At 44.5% G+C, this 24,177-nt stretch overlaps 1 protein-coding gene across 4 annotated transcripts in view; it reads left to right on the forward strand.

Moving 5' to 3' along the window:
- Positions 1 to 24,177, forward strand: part of Shrm (Shroom) — a 43,661-nt gene that overhangs the window by 18,570 nt on the left and 914 nt on the right. For 2 of the 4 annotated variants that reach the window (NM_001299488.1, NM_001103837.2), the window contains exons 4-8: positions 97 to 461; positions 1,006 to 1,768; positions 1,841 to 2,837; positions 2,922 to 3,103; positions 22,681 to 24,136. In NM_001299488.1, coding sequence (NP_001286417.1) covers positions 97 to 461; positions 1,006 to 1,768; positions 1,841 to 2,837; positions 2,922 to 3,103; positions 22,681 to 24,136 — 3,763 coding nt within the window. Of the gene's footprint in view, positions 1 to 96; positions 462 to 1,005; positions 1,769 to 1,840; positions 2,838 to 2,921; positions 3,104 to 5,672; positions 6,210 to 15,350; positions 15,546 to 22,680; positions 24,137 to 24,177 lie in introns of those variants that run through there. The other 2 variants (NM_166047.2, NM_137108.3) reach the window with 2 other exon arrangements.

Raw genomic sequence — 24,177 nt, forward strand, 5'->3', positions numbered from 1 at the left:
ATTTGCCAAAAAGCACGGCTTGGCTTACAGCCATTTTAACGTTGGCTTCAACTCTAATTCCGACATTTCGACGGGCTGTTCTATTTTCACTTGCAGATTACGTCAGGAGAGCGATCTGCTGTCGCGCCAATCGCATCATTGGTCGGAGAACGATCTGTCCTCCGTTTGCAGCAACTCTGTGGCGCCTTCGCCCATTCCGCTGTTGGCCCGTCAGTCTCACTCCCACTCTCATTCTCACGCGCATTCCCATTCGAACTCCCATGGCCATTCCCACGGTCACGCCCACTCAGCCTCCTCATCCTCATCCAGCAACAACAATAGCAACGGCAGCGCCACCAACAACAACAACAACAACAGCTCGGAAAGCACTTCCTCCACGGAAACCCTCAAGTGGCTGGGCTCCATGAGCGATATATCCGAAGCCAGTCATGCAACCGGCTACAGCGCCATCTCCGAATCGGGTAAGTAACTCGCGTGCCACGACTGTCATCCAGAATGCCACCAGATTTTAAATCGTAAAGTGAGAGATATGCATTATGGTCTGTGCGGTTTACAAAGTTAAATTTATATAAAACTTATTCAAATCATTTGCAGAGGGAATCAAAAATATTTTCGAAATTCTTTAGTAACATGGTATTTCCAGCTACCAAACAGTATGCACTTCCCGTTCCATTAAACATTTTCAGGAGTTACAGGCTTAAATTCAGCTGCAGTGATTCAATTAAAGCAAAAAATAGGTGTATCCATTCTGATACTGCGCTGAAAAAATGTCTAATCGTGGCCATAATTCGAGTGGGGTCAGAGTGGCAGTCACAGTTAGTTTTTGGGGGTGAACGGTTGGCCAGTTGCCAGAAGAGAAGGTTGCCGAAAATGCTGGGTGACTGGCGGGCGAACCCACTCCCCCACGACCTTGGCTAACCGTTGGCCCACTTTTACCGTTTTGGCCGCAACTCCTTTTTAGAATGGCCGAGGACACGCCCTAACCGTTCTCCCTTTCGATTGCAGTTTCCTCCTCGCAGCGCATTGTCCACAGTTCCCGGGTGCCGACACCCAAGCGTCATCATAGCGAGAGCGTGCTGTATCTGCACAACAACGAGGAGCAAGGCGACAGCTCGCCCACTGCGAGCAACTCCTCGCAGATGATGATCTCCGAGGAGGCGAATGGCGAGGAATCGCCGCCGTCGGTGCAGCCACTTCGCATCCAGCACCGTCACAGTCCCAGCTATCCGCCCGTGCACACCTCGATGGTGCTGCACCACTTTCAGCAGCAGCAGCAGCAGCAGCAGGATTACCAGCACCCGAGTCGCCACCACACCAACCAGTCCACGTTGAGCACACAAAGTTCCCTGCTGGAGCTGGCCTCGCCCACGGAGAAACCTCGCTCCCTCATGGGACAATCCCACTCCATGGGCGACCTGCAGCAAAAGAATCCGCATCAGAATCCGATGTTGGGACGATCGGCTGGTCAGCAGCACAAGTCCAGCATTTCCGTGACCATTTCCAGCAGCGAGGCCGTGGTCACCATTGCACCACAACCGCCAGCTGGTAAGCCCAGCAAGCTGCAGTTGTCCCTGGGAAAGTCGGAGGCCCTCAGTTGCAGTACACCCAATATGGGGGAGCAGAGTCCCACGAACAGCATCGATTCCTACCGCAGCAACCATCGCCTGTTCCCGGTGAGCACCTACACGGAGCCGGTGCACAGCAACACCTCGCAGTACGTGCAGCATCCCAAGCCGCAGTTCAGCTCCGGGCTGCACAAGTCCGCCAAGTGAGTAGATCTCTTCCAGATACTTCATTTTCTAATTTATTTAACTAATATGTGTTTGTGCTTACCCATCAGACTTCCTGTGATAACGCCAGCGGGGGCCACAGTGCAGCCCACCTGGCACTCGGTGGCCGAGAGGATTAACGACTTTGAGCGCAGTCAGTTGGGGGAGCCACCGAAGTTTGCCTACCTGGAGCCCACCAAGACGCACCGCCTCTCGAATCCGGCTCTAAAGGCTCTCCAGAAGAACGCAGTGCAGTCCTATGTGGAACGACAGCAGCAGCAGCAGAAGGAGGAACAGCAGCTACTACGTCCGCACTCGCAATCCTACCAAGCGTGTCATGTGGAGCGCAAATCACTGCCGAACAACTTGAGTCCCATAATGGTGGGTCTGCCCACTGGGAGTAACTCCGCATCGACTCGGGACTGCAGTTCACCCACTCCACCACCACCGCCACGACGTTCGGGGAGTCTGCTGCCCAATCTGCTAAGGCGCTCCAGTTCGGCCTCGGACTACGCGGAGTTCAGGGAGCTGCATCAGGCACAGGGTCAGGTCAAGGGACCGAGCATTAGGAACATAAGCAATGCCGAGAAAATCTCCTTCAATGACTGCGGAATGCCACCTCCGCCGCCGCCACCACGAGGACGTTTGGCCGTGCCGACCAGACGCACATCCTCGGCAACGGAATACGCACCCATGCGGGACAAACTGCTGTTGCAGCAGGCCGCCGCCTTGGCCCACCAGCAGCACCACCCGCAGCAGCATCGCCATGCCCAACCGCCCCATGTGCCGCCCGAGCGTCCGCCCAAGCATCCCAATCTTCGGGTGCCGTCGCCTGAGCTGCCACCGCCGCCGCAGAGTGAACTTGACATCAGTTATACCTTCGATGAGCCATTGCCGCCGCCACCGCCGCCGGAAGTGCTCCAGCCACGCCCACCGCCCTCGCCCAACCGGCGGAATTGCTTCGCCGGAGCATCCACACGTCGCACCACCTACGAAGCACCACCGCCCACCGCAATTGTCGCCGCCAAGGTGCCACCGCTGGTGCCCAAGAAGCCAACGAGCTTGCAGGTGGGTCGTCATGCATGATGCAACTACTGTTTGGTAATTGGATTCGAATATATTCTAAACATTTCTATTATTCTCCGCCGGCAGCACAAGCATCTCGCCAACGGAGGAGGCGGCAGTCGCAAGCGCCCGCACCACGCGACTCCACAGCCCATCCTCGAAAATGTGGCCAGTCCCGTGGCGCCACCGCCGCCCCTGTTGCCGCGTGCCAGATCCACCGCCCATGACAATGTGATTGCCAGCAATCTGGAGAGCAACCAGCAGAAACGGTGAGTTATATGATCTATAATAGTAATATAGAATGGGATTAGCAAGAAAATTTTAACTAAAAGATATATTTATCTTTGAGCTTCTCTTAATTATACAAATAAGAAGACTAAACCATAAAATTCTCAGCCATTAAGCCGTATTTAAAATGCTCAATTAGACATGAAATCATTTCCTATATGCTGTATCCCCTTAGTATCTGAAATTAGACAAGTTAGATATTGAGCCAGTATGAGGGTCACAGAGCAAATCACAGCCTCCACCAAGTCACAACATATTCAGTGAGCTCTGCAGCATCCGTGGGCTTTGGACCACTCCCTGGCTCATTGTTCTTGACCTTATCGAATCCAATTAACTTTGAATGGAGTGCGTGGCACGGTAGCCAGCCAGCTTTGCTGATCTTGGCTAATGAGCCGCTTCCTTCGCCGCTTGGCCGTCAGTCAGCTGTCGTCTAATGCTTAATTGGATTATGAAATACACTGCTCGCTGAGCAGCTCGACTTTCGCTTTCGACCCACTAAACCCGACCAATCGCTAAAACGCCAATGGAGCCAATTGAACCGCCACCTGAGCGGCCACAAAAATGTGTCAACCAAATAACGATTTATGTTTTGCTCCTTGGCGTGTGTGGGTAGCACCAATGCACCACAGTACCACAGCACCACTCCCCAGGTGTCCGAGATTCCCCCAAATGAACCACCCACCCCAACCGAGTTCTTTCTGATTGTGCTGGTAAAAGCCAATCAAATTGAAAATCGAAATTTATCCGTCCAACGGGACAAAGGGTCCATTCTTGGCCGGGCCAACGGCATGACATTGATAGATGAACGCCGGTCGGTTCATTAGCGCACCGAGCGCATAGTTTTTGCATTCACTGTATGGCATCGTACCCGATTTTTGGGCATTAGATAACTCAGAGTCGCACATTGAGTTCAAGCTACAGTTGCACAGTGGTTGGGAACTGAAATACATTGATATGAGTCATTAAAAATAAGTTTACAACCATATTTGTGATCAACATGAATCGTTAACTGGTTACCCAACCATTCAATTTTATTCTGCAACAATGTAGTCACACTTTTAATTAATTTTCTACCACTGTGCCATGTCCATGCTCAATAATTTCTATGGGCTGTCATGTTTTTTTCTCCGCTGCTCCTTTTTATTTGAAGCTTTTTGTTTTGGACTCTTTTTATGTGGTGGTGGTGGTGGCTCAGTTGACACCGGGGGAGACCTTTGCGGCACGATTTGTTGCAGCAGCAGCATCCAGCACGAGACAAATATTGACACAATTTGTGGCAAAGTTTTCGGGCTGGCAACTTGTAAATGGGCTTGTCAGAGGCTTCGTTGTCGTTTTAGCCAGGTTGGGGGTTCAAATGCCGTTCACCGCGAACGTGGCTAATTTGCATTTTGAAAGTTTGGCGTGCGCGAAATGGAGCAAAGGGCAGTCATCGCTTGCATTTCTCGAGCCGCGACTACTCACCTGCAGACACTTTTCAAACGACTTCAATTAGAGCAGATCGCCAAAAAAAACACCAAGAGCCAAAAAACCCTGAGAGGTGTGCCATATGTTCTCTTGACAGCCTCTAATTATCGCCTCGCACAGCCGTTGGCCAAAAAATCAGCAAAGTGCAGGCATTTGCCGAATTAATTCCCTCTTTGGCCATTTGGCAACACTCCAGTTAGGTCTTGGCTGTATTATTTTCAAATTAACTGCAGCATTGAGCTGCGACCACAGACCACGCGTCGTATGCGCGCTATAAATCACTCATTCGCCGTGTTGCCAATGCAGCAAAAGGAACAAGCAAAACATAATGGCAAACGCCAAGCCAGACAATTCAATTTATCCAGCCGCAAGTCGCGACTTTTTCGATGCAGTTGCCGTGATTAGACGACGTCGCCAGGTTTTCAGGCCAGTTAGCTGCCTCTCTAGCTTGCTGGCCACATTTAACAAAGTGTTTGCCATAATTTCTGCCCGCTATCAACAGCTAAATATCGACACTGCACACAATGATCGATTGAACTTTGCTCCAATGACGATGACGATGCAACAGCAGCGACAGATTGGCGATGAGAACATGCCCGTTGGGCCCAACAAAAGCCGATTGAATTTAATGGCTTGGGGGCTTGGTACTGACAGATCCAGTACCTATAATAATAAAGCTTGTTTAATCCGACTAAAATCTAGATAGTGGTTCAGAGAAATATATACATATGTGTATGGAGAACAGGAATATAAAACTACCTTTTATGGTGTTTGCAAGGTTCCTTGGTATTTTCAGTGCAAACAAATCGTTGCCTACTTTTAAGCGCTGCAGTGCTAAATGCACAATGTTAAGTGCCCAGCGCTTAAAACTGTGCTTTAGTTTTCTTTCCCTAGTTGCTCTGCACGCTGCTGTTAACTGCATGTTAATCAGATGTTACATTTTTAAGTTTAACAGAATTATTTCTCTTACAACGATTTCTTCTCTTCTCTTAACGTATGCACTCTCTTAAAATGTGTGTTTAAGGTCTTTTCTGTTTGGTGTGCCGTGTTTTTGCGGCCATCATGACGTTGCCGCAACTTCAACTTCAAACGGGTGAAAACGTCTGACGCGTTCGGACGTATTCGCGCTAGTTGACGCGTGTGAGAAAATAAATCAATTGCGTTTTGTAAGCTGGCTACTCGAATTTGGGCAATTAAAAATGTAAAACTCTCGTGACATTTGCCTGCATGTGTATCGATTCCATGTGCTTTTCGCGGCTCCCACTTCCTCATCGCCAAAAATCAAAATAAGGAAGTTCAGCGTTCGGGTTCAAATGTTGTATTGGCCCAACTGAAACTGCATAGCATTTGCACAAATAACTGACAGACAAAAGGAAGCAAGATATCACGCAAAACTTCGGTTTTTTTTGTTGTCATTTGCAATTGCCATTGGTAAACACAAACATATATCAACAGATTCAGATACGGATACAGATTTATCTTGCATCTTCGCGTAAGCCGCACGCGTGTGTGTGTGTGTATGTCAGTTAGTGTGCTGCTCTTCCCAACCAAATTGGATTTCACAATACTGGATACCGTCTGCCACTTGAAAATGGTGTTCGGCGGCAAGTTTCGAATCAGAAGGTAAACATTCGCACAACTCAATTGCCAGCCAAGTTGGTTGGTCAGTTATTATGATCTCAGCTGATAACGCCGGCTATTAACGATCGCCATTAGTCAGCGTAGTAGCAGGAAATTCGGTGAGCTGGGAACGGCGTTGTCGGCACAGAGAAAAAATGTGGCATTTGTTCTAGGAATATAAATAATATCTATTCGATTCGATTTGCAATCGTAGGAAGTAGAAGATCAGCAATATACAGTTGAATAATCAGTTTGAATATATAGGTTTTCAAGTTCAAGTAGACATTCAATAAATGTTAGTTTAAACAAGGGAGAACCCTCTTTAATGTTTGAAATTTAAATGTTTTGTTTTGATATTAACATTGTATTGTTCAGATTTCTACTTATAAGACTTATAATCTTAACGGTTAGTTTTTATTTGATCTGTACACCAACTAAGCTGCTTGAAAATGAAAAGTCGACTTTTAATAAGAACGCGCGTCGAGCGAACGGAGTATTTTATTTTTTCCCAAGATAAGCTCGTTTGTAAACTGCATTGCATTGCAGTCCGTCTGGCTTTTGATCTGCGCTTATAGCTATTGCCTGGTTGTACTAGTTTGTGGCGACGTTGTCGGCTAACTTCAGTGAAACCATATTTAGCATGCTCAATGCCTAACGTCTCCGCTAATGACGACAGTTGTTGTCTGTCTGCACGCAGAAAAAACTTTGGCAGTGTATCTTTTGGATACATTTCGGTTATCAAGCTAATTAGAATAACAATTGCTTGATTAAATACACATTTATAAAGTAAATAGGGTGTGCAAATAATGATAAGTTTGGCATGTCTATTTACTCTAAGCTCCACAGATTTTCTCTCAGTGTGGATCTTTGACTTGTCCGAGGCTCTAACAACTTTAGCCCGAGCTGATAAATTTTCACAGCTGTTGTCGCTCTTAACTTCTTTCTCCGCATTATAGCCATTCCCTTTGGCAGCCACGTAGGCGGCAGGTGCAAAACTGCGGCACGTTTCCTCCTCCTTCCCGGAGTTTACCTTTACCTGCTGCCATGGCAAATTGTCTGCGGACTCACTGCCTCCATTTCACATATATATACATACATACATACATGCATATATATCGTCTATTTCTATTTGAATTCCATTTGTATCTGTGTGACCGAGACACGCGTCATTCGCCATAATTCATAACGAGATCTATTGACATAAGGACCATAAAAGTGGTAGGTGGTTTACACTTTGTATGGAAAGCCGGCTATCAGTGCGCAGATCTTATCGATTTTATTTCTTTTTTTTATTTTGCTTTATTTGCTATTTTTGCTGGAATGAGAACAGTGAGGACCTTTGTTTGGGTTGGCAGAAGCGGCTAGAACCGGTTTGGGCCAAGGAACAGCTGGTGGTTGATTGGTGGCTCAGTTGGCTCATTGGTCACCCCTAGGAGTGGTCGTCGTATCCCCGGCAACTATAAAGGCCAACAACCCCCGAGGGATGTAATAAAATGAGGACACCACTTAAAGAAACCCCGGCGTGCAAATCGGTTTTACTCTCACTTCAAATAAGCAATGAAAGGTTCACTTTGAAAGAAGGTTTTCTAAGAATCGAACTGCATGGATAAATACATATATCTTCTTCTTAAAGAAGTAGTAGTTTTTCCATAGTTGAAATAATAAGTTTTCATTTGAGCGAAGGTTTCTTTCAGTTATGTAATATTTGTCTGGCAGGTAATTAAGTCTAACATTTAACTTAGTCGAATGGATTGGACTTGCCTTAGACATTAGCACTCTATAAAACAGCAAGAAACTGGAAAAATCACAGAACCCATACAGCTCATATGCCCAAATTTGTCGAGGGTATAAGCCATTAGCATAAAAAAAAGAAATAAAATAATATTCAACTGTGCCGTGTTGGTTCGTTGGTATTTTATTTTTTATTGACGCTTCGCACGAATTTCGAAATAAACGACCGGCAAAAGAATTCGCTGTCTACGAGTAAAAATTTGTTAGCTCAGCGACGACAGCAGCGAATTTTGGAATTTCTTTTGCAACATAAACACGAAACCGTAAATCGAAATAATCAATAAACATTTTTACAATATCAAAGCGGAGACAAGAATGCTCGATCGATCTATCGATCGATCTTGTTGTTCCCAAGAGATCCGTGAAATCCATGAAATTACTTCGACCTTCTGGCCAACTTTGATTTGTTTGTAGAGTGTGCAGTGTGTGCGGTATGTGCGGTGTGTGTGGTGTGTGCCATTCGCAGGGCTAAATGTTTATTGTTATTGTGACGGCCCATTCAATGGTGAACAAACATCAAACAATAAATGTTTATTGCGGCCTGCGTCTGTTTTCATTGCCAATCGATTCGCCGTGGAAAACTTGTAATACCAATCAAATCGAGTTCTCCGCTCTGCTCTGAATTTCTGCCTTGATTTGTTTGTGGTTTCCATTACGAAAGACCGGGATCTGTGATTTTTTTCAATGCTAATTATACTGGCAGCGGCGACAAATGCCAAGACTTTTTAATTAGCAGCATTTTGATTGTTCTTTACACAGCTTTGATTAGATTTATGGGGCTTTCATGGGAAATTCTCGAAATTCAGGTCGCAGCACATCTTTTGGTAGTGTTTTGCGACTATTTTTATGGCTAAATGATCGGCAACAGTTGAACAAATAATATACGCACGAATTTATATACTGTATGGCATATATAAATGAATATGCTTTCAATTGAGGGGCAACAACAACGAGTATGCGAATAAAGTACACGCGGCCATATTTCAGTCTTAATAAAAACGTATAAAAATGCCATTTTTTAATCAACGCTGACAAATTGACAATTTGAATAACATCGGCGATACGAGACTTTCACGGAAGCCCGATTATCGGAGTTTTGGGTAGCTTCCTGATGAAGAGAATCTCTTAATCAGCAGGGTTCAAGAATCTCACAATCTATCAAACAATCCGGTTTTCTGCCGGGCCCCTCTATTCTTTATTTATGATAATTAGATGGTCTCATAAAAACCGAACAAATCGGTTAATCGGCTTGGCTTCTCTAATGAGTTTGCCCTAACAACGATCAATTGTCGGGGTTCTATGATTACGTATACGACGTGTAATGCGTACTAATTGCTTGGCTTTTGGGTCGCCCACGACCTGGAAATGGTGTTACCAATAGACACATGAAAAGCGCTCCATTATCGCCCTATTCTGGAACTTTGGAATCGACTGGGAACTGGGAATTCGACATTTACCCGCAGGTGGGCCGGTCCCAAGTCAAAGTCCATTGGAGCTTCGAACTACAAAGAGCCGCTCCACAAATTGCTGGGGAAAAAAAGCGTAAAACAAAAGCTACCTACGTAGTAAATACGATTGCAATTGTAATTCATTTTTTGTTTTTCGTTCCATATACAAGATTCTTACTTACTTTCCCAACTTATCTGAAAGTGAACGGGCATTGCGATCGTTGTTACTCATCAGTCGCAACAGAACGCAAAACTGAAAACAAAAAGAGTGGCTCAGCCAACCATCAAGTACAACCAACCACATGTATCTGCATGAAAGCCCGGGGAATACAGAACGTATTTAAACAGATACCTATATGTTGTATATAGAACAAAAAGCCAAATGGAGCTAAATGAGTGCAGAGTGACAAAGCCAAATGGAGGAGTTTTCCGGTTGACAAAGGCGACTTTGCAATGCTCTACAATTAAGGCGGAAGTGTCAAGTGAAATGGATGGGAAAAGAATGGAGCTTCGTAGAAAGCTGACTTTTGTAATTGAAATGGCGTTGAGTGATTATGAATTTGTCTCTCTAGATGTTCTGAAAAGATATGTCAGAGAAATGGGTCTTGTGGCTTGGAAAAACATTGATTTTCTCAGGATTAATATAATCTCAACGTTGCCATGATGCAGTTTACCAAATGTCTTCAAGGGTTAGACTTTACTACTTCACTTCAAGTCATTAACGATAAAGAAAGTATACAATGTCGAAAAAGTGTGCACCTGTTGATCTAGGCCTAATTCTTTCAGTTTTGGGACCATTTTAGAGTGTGGCATGTGGGCAGGGTATAATTACAGCAACGGTGCCCCTACCACATACATGTATGTATTGTACAACGCACAGGGGCAAGATAAAGTTGCGGGTTGCACCAGAAGAATAACAGAAACAGAAACAGACAGAGGCAACAAGTTCAAGTCGAGCGGGCAGACAAAGTACCGCAAAAGTCAAACAAATGAGGGAGATATACTCTATATATATATATATATTCCCATATAGGTGGGGGCACCGCAGATGGGTTCAGCCGATCGGAGTGGAGTTAAGAACATTTGGCATACATCTTTCGAGAAGCCAGAAGAAGGGGGAGCCCAGGTCAACGGATATGCTTGGGGCTCCATCATATTTATATATCACCTCGGCGCAAGGTCAGAGTCGTGGTCGAATTAATGGCAGCCACCACAGTCGATTCAATTAGCCACGAAATTAATGGAGAAACAAGCAAAGACTAAACGCTCCACTAACCTCCGGCTGCGAGCGACTTCCTTCTCAATTCGTGGCCAAAAAGAGCCACGCAAATCATTAAGAAACAACTGAAAATTTCACAAATTAACTTTATAACACGAAAATTTCTCGACGACGCCAGACGATCGGAGCCGAAGATGGTAACATCAGATACTGGCCAACACACACAGCAGACCAGCCAGCACACATAAATAAGAAAAAAATTTAAAAAAAAATTAATAATTATGAGCTGAAAAGTGGCCAAAAGGTAAATAAGTCTGGCTTCCTGCTCGACTTCAGTTTTTTTCGGCGGCTACTGTGGAAACCCGATTGGATCTTTGACAGACTCCTCTGCAGGGTTTCGATTTTCTGGTTTTGGTTTTTTATTTTATTTATGTTTTATTTTATTTTCTTTTTTTTTTGTTGTCGTTGTTGTCTGGTGCCGTGCACGAAAATTGCTTTGACACAAAAACAAAGAAAAAACCTTTTTTATTTAGTGGGTCACGCGCGTCATTAGCAAATGAAAACCACTGGGCAGTCGACCAACCAACCCACCCAGATGATAAAAATCAAAACATGCGCAAAAACCAAAAACCAAAAGCCAAAAAGCATTACCAAAAGCAAGTCAAAGCCAAAAGAGCAGTCTGAAAACCGAATTTAAATCGGAGCAGCACTTGGACTTGGCTTGGTTTTCCCGGCTTGAAGCGCATGCTTAAATTGTTTGCCTAATTTGGTTTTTTTTTTTTTTTTTTGCCTTCCCGCAAGTTGGCTCAAACGTAGTGCAATTAACATTTTTTACATACAATGTTTATGTAGTTTTGAACGCAACAATTTCTCATCGGCCTGGGAAGGTTTTTTGGGCAATGAAATGCTCGTGAAATATGCAATTTGAGGCATTTGCTTGGTTATTTGGAGTGGACAATAAAAAAGCAAGAAGTGGGAATACTTTGACAAGACCACGTTTTATTTTGGGTGATTTTTATGGGGCATAATCCGTTTAATTGGCGCTGTTAATTATATCTGCTTTGTGGGCTATGAAATTAAACTGGGTTAATCGTGCGGCGAGAAAACATTCCATCCTTGTTTTCGATTTGTATGCCAAATGTTTATAAACTCGTTTAAGACGACTTAAGAACAATGCATCCCTAAACATTTATATTGTAGCACCTTTAAGGCTTATCTTGTTCGATTTATAATGCTTATAAAATGGAAATCTTATCGGTCGAATTTGTTTGGATTTATTGCAGCGCAGACAACTTGCTTTGAATTTAAACAGTTGTCTACAAGTTTATTAACTTTAGTTAATACCACGCAGGCAGCGTGCACTTATCAATGAAAGTTTTTCCTAGAACTTTGCCATAAAATCACTCCAAAAGTCTATAACTTGAGGAACTTTTTTTTTAAGTTTTTAACTTTTTTAAGATTGTGAAATACCTCTGCTTATATAAATGCGAGTTGGCTTATTGCGCCTTTGGTTTTAACCACTTTCTGTGGCCCTGACAGGCTCGCCTCTACGCTCCCCTCTTCCGGTCCGTTCTCAGTGTTAACTTGGCTATTGCCAAAGCTAATGCCCAAGTCGATAACCGCAGTCCAGCGCAATCGGGCGTGTCGACTTTGCGGCGATGACTGTCGCTGTCAATGAACTTCGTGGCTAAAATACGTGCCTGCAATTATTCTGGATATCCAGGAAGAGGGACTCCGAAAGAAAAAAAAAGAAGAATAATCTGCATAAATTTCTCAGTTGCGCAATGAGAACTCGCTCGATGGGTGATACTTACACTTAAGTTTGTTAAAGATTTTTATGGCCATATGTACGTGTAGATCGCATTTGCGACAGTTCTGCGGCGCAAAGAGCCGTTAAAATGGGCACCCAAAATGCGAGCTGATCTGAAATTCAATTAGCGACACCCACAGTCCTCCAATTCTCCTCCAATTCTGTGTCGATCATAACGATCGGAGACTGAAATTTTAAAAAGCCATTACGTTTTATGATAGAACTCAAATTGACACCGAAAATGTGATTGCCGATCGATGCTAGCCTCAGTCATTTTGGCTGTCTGGGAATGGGAATCTCTGGGGGCTGGGAATGCTTTCAAATTTGTAATTTCATTGAAATGTGCGTCGCACTTGGGCCAAACACAAACATAGACATCAAATTAGAGCTGGGGAGAAATGCGTGTGCATTATGCATATTAAATGCTTTCACTTTCGTTTCGACCAGATTAAAGTATCTACGTATTTTTTTTGGCATGTACTATATATATTCGTATATGGATATCTCGATCAGTCGGGCGGCAAATTGCGTGAAAGCCGAATCTCTGGGCCACAATTGAAATGCAAGACGCGAGTTGCAGCTATTTCTATATTTACCCCCATGACTGGCTATAATCTAGGTATCTGTGTACATCTGTATATTTGGCCATGGTCAGCTGTTCGTTGACTGATTGTCAACCAGCCAGATACATCGTTGCCTGCCTTGTGCTCAATCATTATTGCTAGTTGCATGTTTTATAACGCAGATGATCACATGTACGAGCACTTGGCATTGCATTGCCTGCAGAGAGAGAAAAACATTGGGCACACAGTTCTATATTATTATCGGAACTTCGAATATAGCTTATAATACCCATAAGTACTTGATTCAGGGTCTGCACAACTTTGTGTAGTAGCAATCATGGCATTTTGACAACGCAATTAATGGATTTTCCAAGTTCTGATAAAGTTGTATGCCTTAGTTAAATTAGATAGGAAATAAACAGAAGAGCCCATGTAAGATGGTATACTTTTAAGTGATAGATACAATTTTAACCCGTTTCAAGTTCATAACTTTTGAAGACTTATATTGTTGGTACCTTTTTCAAGTGAGCTATACATTTTTTGCAAGTGCGGCCTAATAAGTCCGTAAGTCTAGACAAAGTCTGAGGCGCTGGCCAACGTCGCGATTGATTCCCACAAATGCAAATCGGCGAAGCCAAATGAAATGCAATCAGCAAGGTTTATATATAGGTATCCAACATATGTATTCCCTATTCTACTCCGTAAAATTGCCGGAGCCATAAAGTCAGGATCATTATTATGCGTGCAAGTTGGGGATTTTGCTTTCGTACGTGGCCATTTTGCCATTTTGCCGCCGCCTCAAGGCCAAGAGTCTGTCATTGCATTTCACTCCCAATCCCTGCCTGCAAAACCCCTGCAATTCCCCCTGACAAAAGCGTTAACTAAGCTTTGTGCTGTTCCTCTCGACCACATGACGAATTTAGCCAGCCAGCCAGCCCGCAACAAAGAAAACAAAGACCACAAATATGCATCGATCGATCCGCCGATCCCCATCCAGAGACTCTTGGCGGCCTTTTGCGGCCTTCGGATCACGTTCTTCAGGGAAAACCAGCGGAGGAGCAGATGCTGATGCCGATGCTGATGATGGGCCCAAAGTAGAAGGAAGATGATGGTAAACAATTTTCAATCAGCCCGGCAAAGTTGCAAGCGGCCAAATACAAATCCCTTGTCTCCACGAACAAACCAATTTGCAATTTAAGCAAATGAAATGCAAAGCCAAGCGTACAAATTTCAATTCTTCTCACACACCGCGCATCATAAAAAAGAAATAAGGAAAAGCAAACGCCTCTGACAATCTGCATTCCTCGAAGATATGTATATGCACATTCTTAAGATCATATATATATATATATGTTCAAATTTTGGGTCGGTCACTCAGCCGCACTGAATAAATCAGAGCAGTCGCATTAAATAGTAGCCAATATGTCAGGCTGGCATCTAATTTGTTGGCTTATCAGCTGCAGCATTTTCCGTCTCCTGGCAAACTGGCAAATGAAATCTGTGTAAATGGAACGGCGCCGATGTCAACTTCGCCACATGTTCCCCACATTCGAGCAGCAAACTCATCCCATAACCATACCATCTCATCCCATCCCATCACATCTCATCTCATCCGATCCGAACAACAGAAGCCATCCCATTGCGACGCTGTCATCGTTGCCAAATAAATTGTTTAGCTGAATTATGCCATTTATTTTTAGTCACCAAAACAGTGGCGCTCTCATTTTCCCAGTTCTGAATGGAATGCGTTCTAGAAGGTGGGGTTAGTTCCCAACAGGTTCAGTTTCTCTACGAGGACTTGTCCCACTGACTCATGGTTAATGAAAAATAATATTGCCTTATCGCTGTGATAGCGAATTATACCCTGCTGTAAAGGGCTCTATGCATATTTATCTTCCAATATCTTCCAATATATGTTTATAAATTGCGCAGTGCCTCTATAATTAGCTTATAACTAACCAAGTATTTTTAATATAATCACGAGTCTATGGTAATCCATAAGTTCTATACAATATGTTTGATTTAAAAAACATTCATTTCCATATCATAGAAACTATCATCCCTTATAATATATATATGATAATATGATTCCACCTTCATGTATCTCATTATTTTTAGAACACCCATAGATGGAACAAAGGGTATTGAGTATTCCCATAGGGTCTCACGTTTTTCGTTTATTTTCAATTTGATGATGGCACATATCGCCTTCCCTCCCTTTCGCACTTCGATTTCCAATCTTCCTCTCTTTGTCACACCGAATGTAAATTTTCGCATTTTGCCAGAGCCTTCAGTTTTGTTTTGTTCAATGAATCGCGTTGTCGCGGTCTTATTTTCGGCCGTTTATTTGATTTATTTTGCGAGTCAATTTGTTCGTGCCCCAAACGATTCGCTTTTCAGATACAGATACAAAGTGCCGCGTGCTCAATTGTTTTGATCTTGCCCATCGACTGGGTTTCTGAACTCAACGCGCACAATGGCTCAGTGGTTTCAATGGCTCAACTTTCGGTAAAAATTTGAAAAAAAAAAAATAAAAAATTAAAATGGCAAAAACCGTCTAGACAAAAAACCCATTATGCAGAAAAATCATCAAGCGGGAAAAGCGCCTCTGACGTCATGCGGTGGAAAATGGGCGGCAGAGGAATGCGTGAAGAGATTCATTCGTTCGTTTCCTTGGCCATATATGCATGGCTTTTAATTGCAGCGCCAACTTGGGCAATGCAATATACCCATAACAACCTTGAAAACGCAATCCATGCCGCCGCCGTCAAATCTAGATCTCGTTTTTCGTTATATTCGCTCGGTTTTATTTTTATTTTTGCCATATAATTGCGTTTTTCATTTGCTCTTGGCATTCACAGACTGGAGTTGTGCACAGAAAGAAAATTTGATACGATGTTTAACTGAAATGTATATCTATAATATGTGAAATGAAGTATCTTGTCCTGATCTTAATATGATGTAATATAAACGATACAATTTTTATTCACTAACAATCTAAATTTCTCTCTGTGTACTGACTGTCGCTGCACGCGATCGACGCCAAATGAATGCCAAATGTGTTTGGGGGGCTTCATTTTTTGAGTTTTCAGTTTTGTTTTTCCCCTTAACCAATTTTGGGGCCCGGCCCAACATAAAAATGGAAGACAAAAAGCGACGGGGGATGCTTCCTGTCCTGCGGCATCCCAAGTGCTGCATTGCGCTGCAATGTTGCAACAAGTGGCCAGGCGGATTTTTCGCTTGTTATTATTATTATTATTGTTATGCCGAGTTCGTTGAACATTTCGCAGAGGGGCGAATGTCAATTTCACGCTTTGTTTTTGCCAAAAAATAATCAAAAAAAAAAAAAAAAAGCAGAAAGAGTCAGTGGAGAAATATGTTTATGACGATAGCGAGTCAGTCGAAAACGCCCATTAAAGCCACACGAGACCATCATCATCATCATCATCATTACGATCATCATCATCATTAGGGGGAAGACCATCGCGATGAGGAGGCTGTGGATCTTTTATCAATAAACCGTTAATTATCAAAAGCGCCTAACTGCAGCGATGCTTCGCTAAGATGGTATGCTAAGGCAAAACAATACGCGGATGTATTTCTGTATTCCACTAGCTATATTTTTATTTTATATTATTATCCGTACTTTACTCATGCAGCTTTGTCTTATCCCCAGACGCAAAAGCTAGGAGTGCCACTCATCCAGCGGCCAGCTGAACAGTCCATGGGGCAACGCTCGAGATCGCCACGTCCAAGGTTTTGTAAATAACCCGGCCACTGGCAACTGGAGATCGTGTGGGCGTGGGTTGGATTGGGTTTTGGTTTTGGTTTTGCGTTTGGGTTTGGGTTTAGTGCGGCTTGGGTTATGGGTATGGGTTGAGGTTTGCTAGTGGATTAGGAATTGGAATGGAAATTGAATCGGGCCTGTGAATTGGGTGTTCCGCTCCACAAATCCTCAGTCGTTTGCGACGCAAATTGCCGCCGCCCCAAAAAAGGCCAAGAATAACAAAGAACACTTTTGGCAATGCTGTAGCCGAAGATCTCTCTAAAAGACAAAAGGGCCGGGCTCAAAAAAATAAAAATAAAAATAACAAAACCTCGGATGAGTTGGCAAGGTTTATCTGGGTGTCTTTCTGTTTTTTGACATTTTGCAGCCGAATAGGGGTGACCTTGTAAAAATACGGCTAAATTCCATCATTGTCATTGTTTTTCTGCACTCATTATTCATCAAGCCATGTTCTGAGGCTTGGAAAATTCTGAGGCTTAACCTTGTGACGTCAGGACTGGAGAACCTCTTTGCTCATTAAATTATTTTGTGGCTTTTTTGTTTTTGGGTTGACAGGCGCGTGACATGCTAAACACGATCAAAGTGCAGGGGCAGTTCTTACAAAACCTATAAACAGCTATCTATATTGCCATCAGAAATCGATCAATCGTTTTTGAAACGGTTTCAGCAGCACAGCGTGAGAATATCTAAACTTTCCGACCCGACTTCTCACACAATCCAAAGAGAATTTGCATAAATAATTGCTGATTGATGCAAATATAGTGTTCACCATGCTTGCCAATGCATTAATTACGCGGAGTTTCGGTTCGATTTCATTGGATTAACCTTGATTTGGATTCCCTTTGTTCTGCCTTACGACAACGATGATCATTGTTTATTCTCGCCAATCTGCGATCATTATGGCTTATAAACATAGTGATATATATATATATATATATGTATATGTGCTAAAGGTCACACTCGCAATTAAATGGTCCGAAACATAAACGCAAGACCATTCATCAATCTCTCACTTTCGTTCCGAACAAGAAACAAGCGTACTTGAAAGTACGAGTATCTGTATCTGTGCGGCACGTTCCGTGTATCTGTATCCGCAGTTCCTGGTGATCTCACCAGTGGCTTCTCTATGAAATTGCAGTTCTGCATAGGTGACATCATTTCATAGCATCACTGCTATTTGTTGGCAAATTTCCCGCATCATAAAGCGCACAATTAACGGCTAATGAAGGTTCATGACAAGGCCCTAACTAAAGTTTATGGTGTAACCTAGGAAGTTCTCGGGCTTAAACGTTTTCAGAATTCCAGCGCACTCTCTCTCTTTTTTTTTTTTTTTTGTTTTGTAGTTGCGTCTGAGAAATTTTTTCTGTTATTAAGAAATTAAGAGCCGCTTCGCATGCTTTTCTTTTCGTTTCATTTCTTTACTTTTCTTTGCAGTACTTTTCTTTCCATTTTATTTCTTCGCCGCCGGATCTTGGCTAACAAGTAAATGCTGGCCTCTGCGCTCTTTCGACCATTATCTTTCGCCAGAAATTAGTTGGCTAAAAACAATGAGAAATCCGTATTCAGGGCAGTTCCTTCAATGGCCGCAACACTTTGGCATTCGACGAACAGCGGCTTTTGTGTAATATCTAAAACAAAACACAGAAAAAAAAAAACGCAAATGGCTCAAACTCTTGTCGCTATCCCCAATCCCCGCAACCCCCTCCAACACTCGGTTGGTGGGTACATACATATCCCCGCCATATCCCCAACTTTCGGCTGATCCGGCCATGGCGGACGTGTTGCGCATGCGCCCGAGGGCACTACAAGTTGGTCGCAAGTTGCTGTGTGTACAGTTTATATGCCAAGTGGGCTGAGAGTGAAAATGTCATTGGCAGATGTGTCGCGGATATTAGCAGTGCCCCGACTCACACTGCAAGAAAAATCCTATCGACAGTCCACGATTTAATGGTTAAAAACAACACTGGCCTTCGTTCAAACAATAAAGTGTGTTATTAAAGATTATCTCTATGGAGATATTTTCATATATTGTATAATCATCCTACAAAGAGTACAGCTAAGGTCTATGCTACGGAACCCTTTTGACTTCTAATAATCTATTTCTTAAACTATAGACTTCATGGCAACCTTTTCTCGTTGTGCACCATTCAATCTGCCACTTCCTCTGCACTGCCACTTCCCCCATCATCAACATCCAGCAGACAAAAGGCCCGCACTTGACTGAATAATTTGTTTATGCAAACGCAACTTGGCGAATATCCAAAGTAACCATTTAAAGTGCGGGAGGTGGGGCCTGAATTATTTACAAGCTTGTTACTGTCGTAGTCCAGTGCGCACACATGTTTCCCCAGCTGCCGGTTCGTTGCCAGTTGCAACTAATGTTGCTGCCGTGTTCGTGTTGCTGCTGTGTTGCAGATGTTGCTGCCGTGTTCTGCCCCCTGGTTGGAGGCATCTTTTTAGCTGTAATTATGATGAGCTGCGGCCGTTTAGCTCACAAGTTAATTACCCCGTTTCATCGGATTCAATGGGACAGGCCGGCCACTTTCGACACTTTCAATGGGGTTGGGCCAAGAGCAGGAGGCATCTGTTGCTGTTGCTGCTGCCACTGCTGCTGTTGCATTTCCCAAGCTATCTATTTTTGGTGCTTGAGGGCCGCGAGCGAAAAGCGCCATTAAATCGATTTTACATTAAAAATATTGCACAAGCCATCATTGTTGGCGTTGCTGCCAGAATTAATGGATCATAATTATGGTACAGTAGCAGCAGCAGCAGCAGCAACAGCAGCAACAGAAAAAGCAGCAACAGTAGCTGCGGCATTAGAAAAGAAAACAAGAAACCAAGCGGAGAGGCACACAATTGGAGTCCGATCACGAGGCAGATGAACAGATGAACAGGCACAAATTGCTCGAGAGGAAAAGTTTTCGATTCGGATTTAGGTTGCGCGGGGAAATCTGAGGCGGCACTTGCGGGATTCTCCGCCAGAAGGTTAGAAGTTAGTCTTTTTCCTAACCATTCCCAGACAAAGGTGACCACTTAGCTAAGATTTTTCAGTGAAAGAGAACTTTTCTTTTCTTTTCTTCGCTGTTGCTGCTGCTGCTGCTGCGTCTGTTGCATTGTTTTTCCCGGAGTTTTCCGAGAGAAATTCATGGCATACTTTGATGAACGATGATGCGTGGCTGTCTCTGGCTGAAAACCGGTGAAAAAAAAAACACAGGCAATTTGTTCTGGCCGCAGTGCTGACCTCTCCCCAAAGAAAGCTAACTGCGCTGATGGCCATCTGTTTTGTTTTACTTTTTTTTTCTGTTTTTGGTCTTCTTATATTGTATTTTGTATGTTGACTTGACGTCATTTTGCGGCAAGTGAAAATGTGTGCGATGCGGTGCCGACAAACCCGTTTTCTGGTTTCGGTTTCGGCCAGGCTTGTGAGATGTTTATGTTTTCAACAACAAGCGCTGCAGCAGCAGCAGCAGCAACAGCAGCAGCAACATTTGTTCGCCTTTTTTCGGTTCGCTTCAATGTGGAGACGAGATGTTAAAAACGTGATTTCCATGCGTCGCCAGCGTTGTCGTTGTCGGCATATTTAAATAAAATACTTTTACTATCAACGAAAACTAGTCAGCCAAACAGCTAGCCAGCCAGCAGCAGCAGCAGCGGCAAACAGCTCGTTATATTGCCGATCAAAAATTATAGTGCAACAGTTGCAGCAGCAACATCCAGTGCTGCAGTTGCCGCTGCTGCAGTTGCATACGCAATGCGCAACGCAAAAGGCCACTGACCAAGACCTGGATCGGCAACACCACCCAAAAGCCACTGAACCCACCAATTATCCCATTCCAGGCGGGTGGCGGCTAACCAATCCGAAGTATATATATATTGTATATATATATCTATATACATATCCGATTTGTTTTTAGCCCTAGAGACGAAGAGTTTCATTGTCGACATTGCCGACAGTTATGCAAGGCCAGGCAATTTATCAAATTTTTCATAATTTGCATCACATAACCAAATGGAACGCCCCGCTCGGCTTAATAATGCCAAATAGAGGGAAAGATAGCCAAATGTATACAAATAAAATATGCGTTAATTGTATGGAAATGTATTTAGCCCAGTGTCCGAAGCATTTCTATTGACCCTTTCTTTTGTCATTGTCTTTCGGCCCGCCGCGCGTATTATTGGGAATTATACAATATTAGCGGGCAAAATATCTAACAAAAAAACCAGAGTTATTTTCGATCTGTGAAGTGAATCATAATAAAGCTGTTACATTCGCCCCATCGAGGGTGTGTATGTTTAATGAGCTTATGTCTGGTAAGTCCGATGGTTTGCAGAGGAATTCTGGGAGATTACAAGGGTCGGTTAACCAAGTTCTTATCTAGGCTGTTGGCACAAGATTACAAGATGGTTTCCAAGAGATAGGCCGCCCTTTTATTATCTAGCTCTTCTGTAGGTGCAAGCAATCTGTATGTTCTGGGTTTACGTTGGAACTGCTTTCAATTAGCTCATGTGATGTCATCGGCCTGATATGCAAATGCTATGCTAATGCAATAGCTTCTTGCCTTTGTCTTAGCCAAATTGGCAGTAGAAAAGAGAGCCTTACGCAACAGGCCAGCGGAAGTGATTAAGAAAAGCGAAATGGCAGCATTCAGCCATCTCGTTCCATCTCCCGCTCTCCGAAGAAAGCGAAGAAAGGGGAAGCGGGTGAGCGGGGATCTAGACAAAAGACTGTGGCTTATGCAAATGCTAACTGGGCAAAGATACTACATACATACGTCCAACAGCTGTTTTGTCTAGCTAGCATGTGATGTAAGCCCTGCTCTTCACTCTGCTCTTAATTTATGCAAATGCGACAACATTTCTTCGACGGCTTTCTTCGGATGCAAAGCCCCATTGAAATACGTATGGTTACATATCATGTGGGGGGAATACATACATATATACATACGTATGTATATAATGCAGAAACAATAAAGATTTTTGGCAACCTGGGGGTGGCCAAGCCGAACGATATGAGCCAAAATTCGAAATACCAAGCAAAAAGAAACAAGTAGGGGGGGGGGGGCTTTTACAACTTAAGAGCCGAGATGATTGGTACACAAAAACATAACAAATTAGTTTAGCACTTTTGAAAGTTTGTCAAGGGGAAGCGGACGTAGCTTCGTCATACGCCTTGCACACTAAAACGACTCTGACTTTTGCTTTTCACAAAACTCAAAAACTGAAACATAAAACTCTTTATAATTGCACTGTAAACATTTCACTTTCGTTTTTATTCCGCCTTATTGTGCCCTGTGTCTTGGAAATCAGCTTTTTAGCTTAACACCCGACGAACTGTCGTCTCCGCGCGTCGTGCACAGAATAATTTCATCCATCGCTCGTCGCTTTCGCCATCATATTACAATAATTTACAATATATGCGGGTGCTTTGGGATCCAGATTGCATCGGCTTTCGATGGCAACTGCTCCGCCTGCTCCTCCGCCTGCCGAGGACTCAATTAGCATCTGTCCAGATTATGGCCGCCCATTTGCATTAATGAGACGTGCGATTCGGGCAATATTTTCGGTGCTTTTGGCTTTTGTCCTCAAGTCGTGGCGGTTACTGCCGATGACCCCGTGGATGACCCAGGGTAGCTGGCATTTTTGGCCAGGAGGGCACTCCTAAATCGCCTTTAGATAACTAGGTATGGGTACAAAGCCCACTAACCAAAGAACTGTAGTCTGATTTAAATAATACATTGATCTCAAATGGCAATTTCATAAAAAGATATATTACGACATAGCATTACATGTTAAGTGATTATGATTATGATCTATTCCATGTTAACTAACAACTCCTTTGCTCTCTTATCCTTACAGATCGAATTCCAAGGCCTCATACTTGCCGCGTCAGAGTCTGGAGAAGTTGAACAACACTGATCCCGACCATGGCATATACAAGCTCACCCTGACCTCCAACGAGGACTTGGTGGCCCACACGAAGCCCAGCTATGGGGTCACAGGAAAGCTGCCCAACAATCTGCCGGATGTCCTGCCGCTGGGCGTTAAGCTCCACCAGCAGCCAAAGTTGCAGCCAGGATCGCCGAACGGCGATGCGAATGTGACCCTGCGCTATGGCTCCAACAACAATCTGACTGGGAATTCCCCGACGGTTGCCCCGCCCCCCTACTATGGGGGCGGCCAGCGGTATTCAACTCCTGTGCTGGGTCAAGGTTACGGCAAAAGTTCGAAGCCCGTGACCCCGCAACAATATACGAGATCTCAGTCGTACGATGTGAAGCACACTAGTGCGGTGACTATGCCGACAATGTCCCAGTCCCACGTGGATCTCAAGCAGGCCGCCCATGACCTAGAGACGACGCTGGAGGAGGTGCTGCCCACTGCCACGCCCACGCCGACGCCAACACCGACGCCCACACCGCCACGCCTCTCGCCGGCTTCCTCGCACTCGGACTGCAGTCTGAGCACCAGTTCCTTGGAGTGCACAATCAATCCTATAGCGACACCGATTCCTAAGCCTGAGGCGCACATCTTTCGCGCCGAGGTGATTAGCACCACCCTGAACACAAATCCGTTGACAACACCGCCCAAGCCCGCGATGAACCGCCAGGAATCCCTGAGGGAGAACATCGAAAAGATCACCCAACTACAGTCGGTGCTGATGTCGGCGCACCTGTGTGATGCGAGTCTACTAGGTGGTTACACCACTCCACTGATAACCAGTCCCACTGCCAGTTTCGCTAACGAACCACTAATGACACCACCACTGCCGCCCAGTCCGCCACCGCCACTAGAACCGGAGGAGGAGGAGGAGCAGGAGGAGAACGATGTGCACGACAAGCAGCCAGAGATCGAGGAACTGCAGCTGATGCAGCGCAGCGAATTGGTCCTAATGGTGAATCCCAAGCCGAGCACAACGGATATGGCCTGCCAAACGGACGAGCTGGAGGACAGGGACACGGACCTCGAAGCGGCACGCGAGGAGCACCAGACTAGAACGACTCTGCAGCCGCGACAGCGCCAGCCCATCGAGCTGGACTACGAGCAGATGAGCCGGGAGCTGGTTAAGCTCCTACCGCCTGGTGACAAGATCGCCGACATCCTCACACCAAAGATCTGCAAGCCCACCTCGCAATACGTTAGCAATCTGTACAATCCGGATGTGCCACTGCGCTTGGCCAAGCGCGATGTTGGCACCTCTACGTTGATGCGAATGAAGTCCATCACGTCGTCTGCCGAGATCCGAGTGGTCAGTGTGGAGCTGCAGCTGGCAGAGCCGAGCGAGGAGCCGACGAATTTAATCAAGCAAAAGATGGTGTGTATGCCACAGAGATAGTAATTTATTTTGCATTTCTT

This window comes from Drosophila melanogaster, chromosome 2R (genome assembly GCF_000001215.4).
Source record: "Drosophila melanogaster chromosome 2R".
Taxonomy (NCBI): domain Eukaryota; kingdom Metazoa; phylum Arthropoda; class Insecta; order Diptera; family Drosophilidae; genus Drosophila; species Drosophila melanogaster.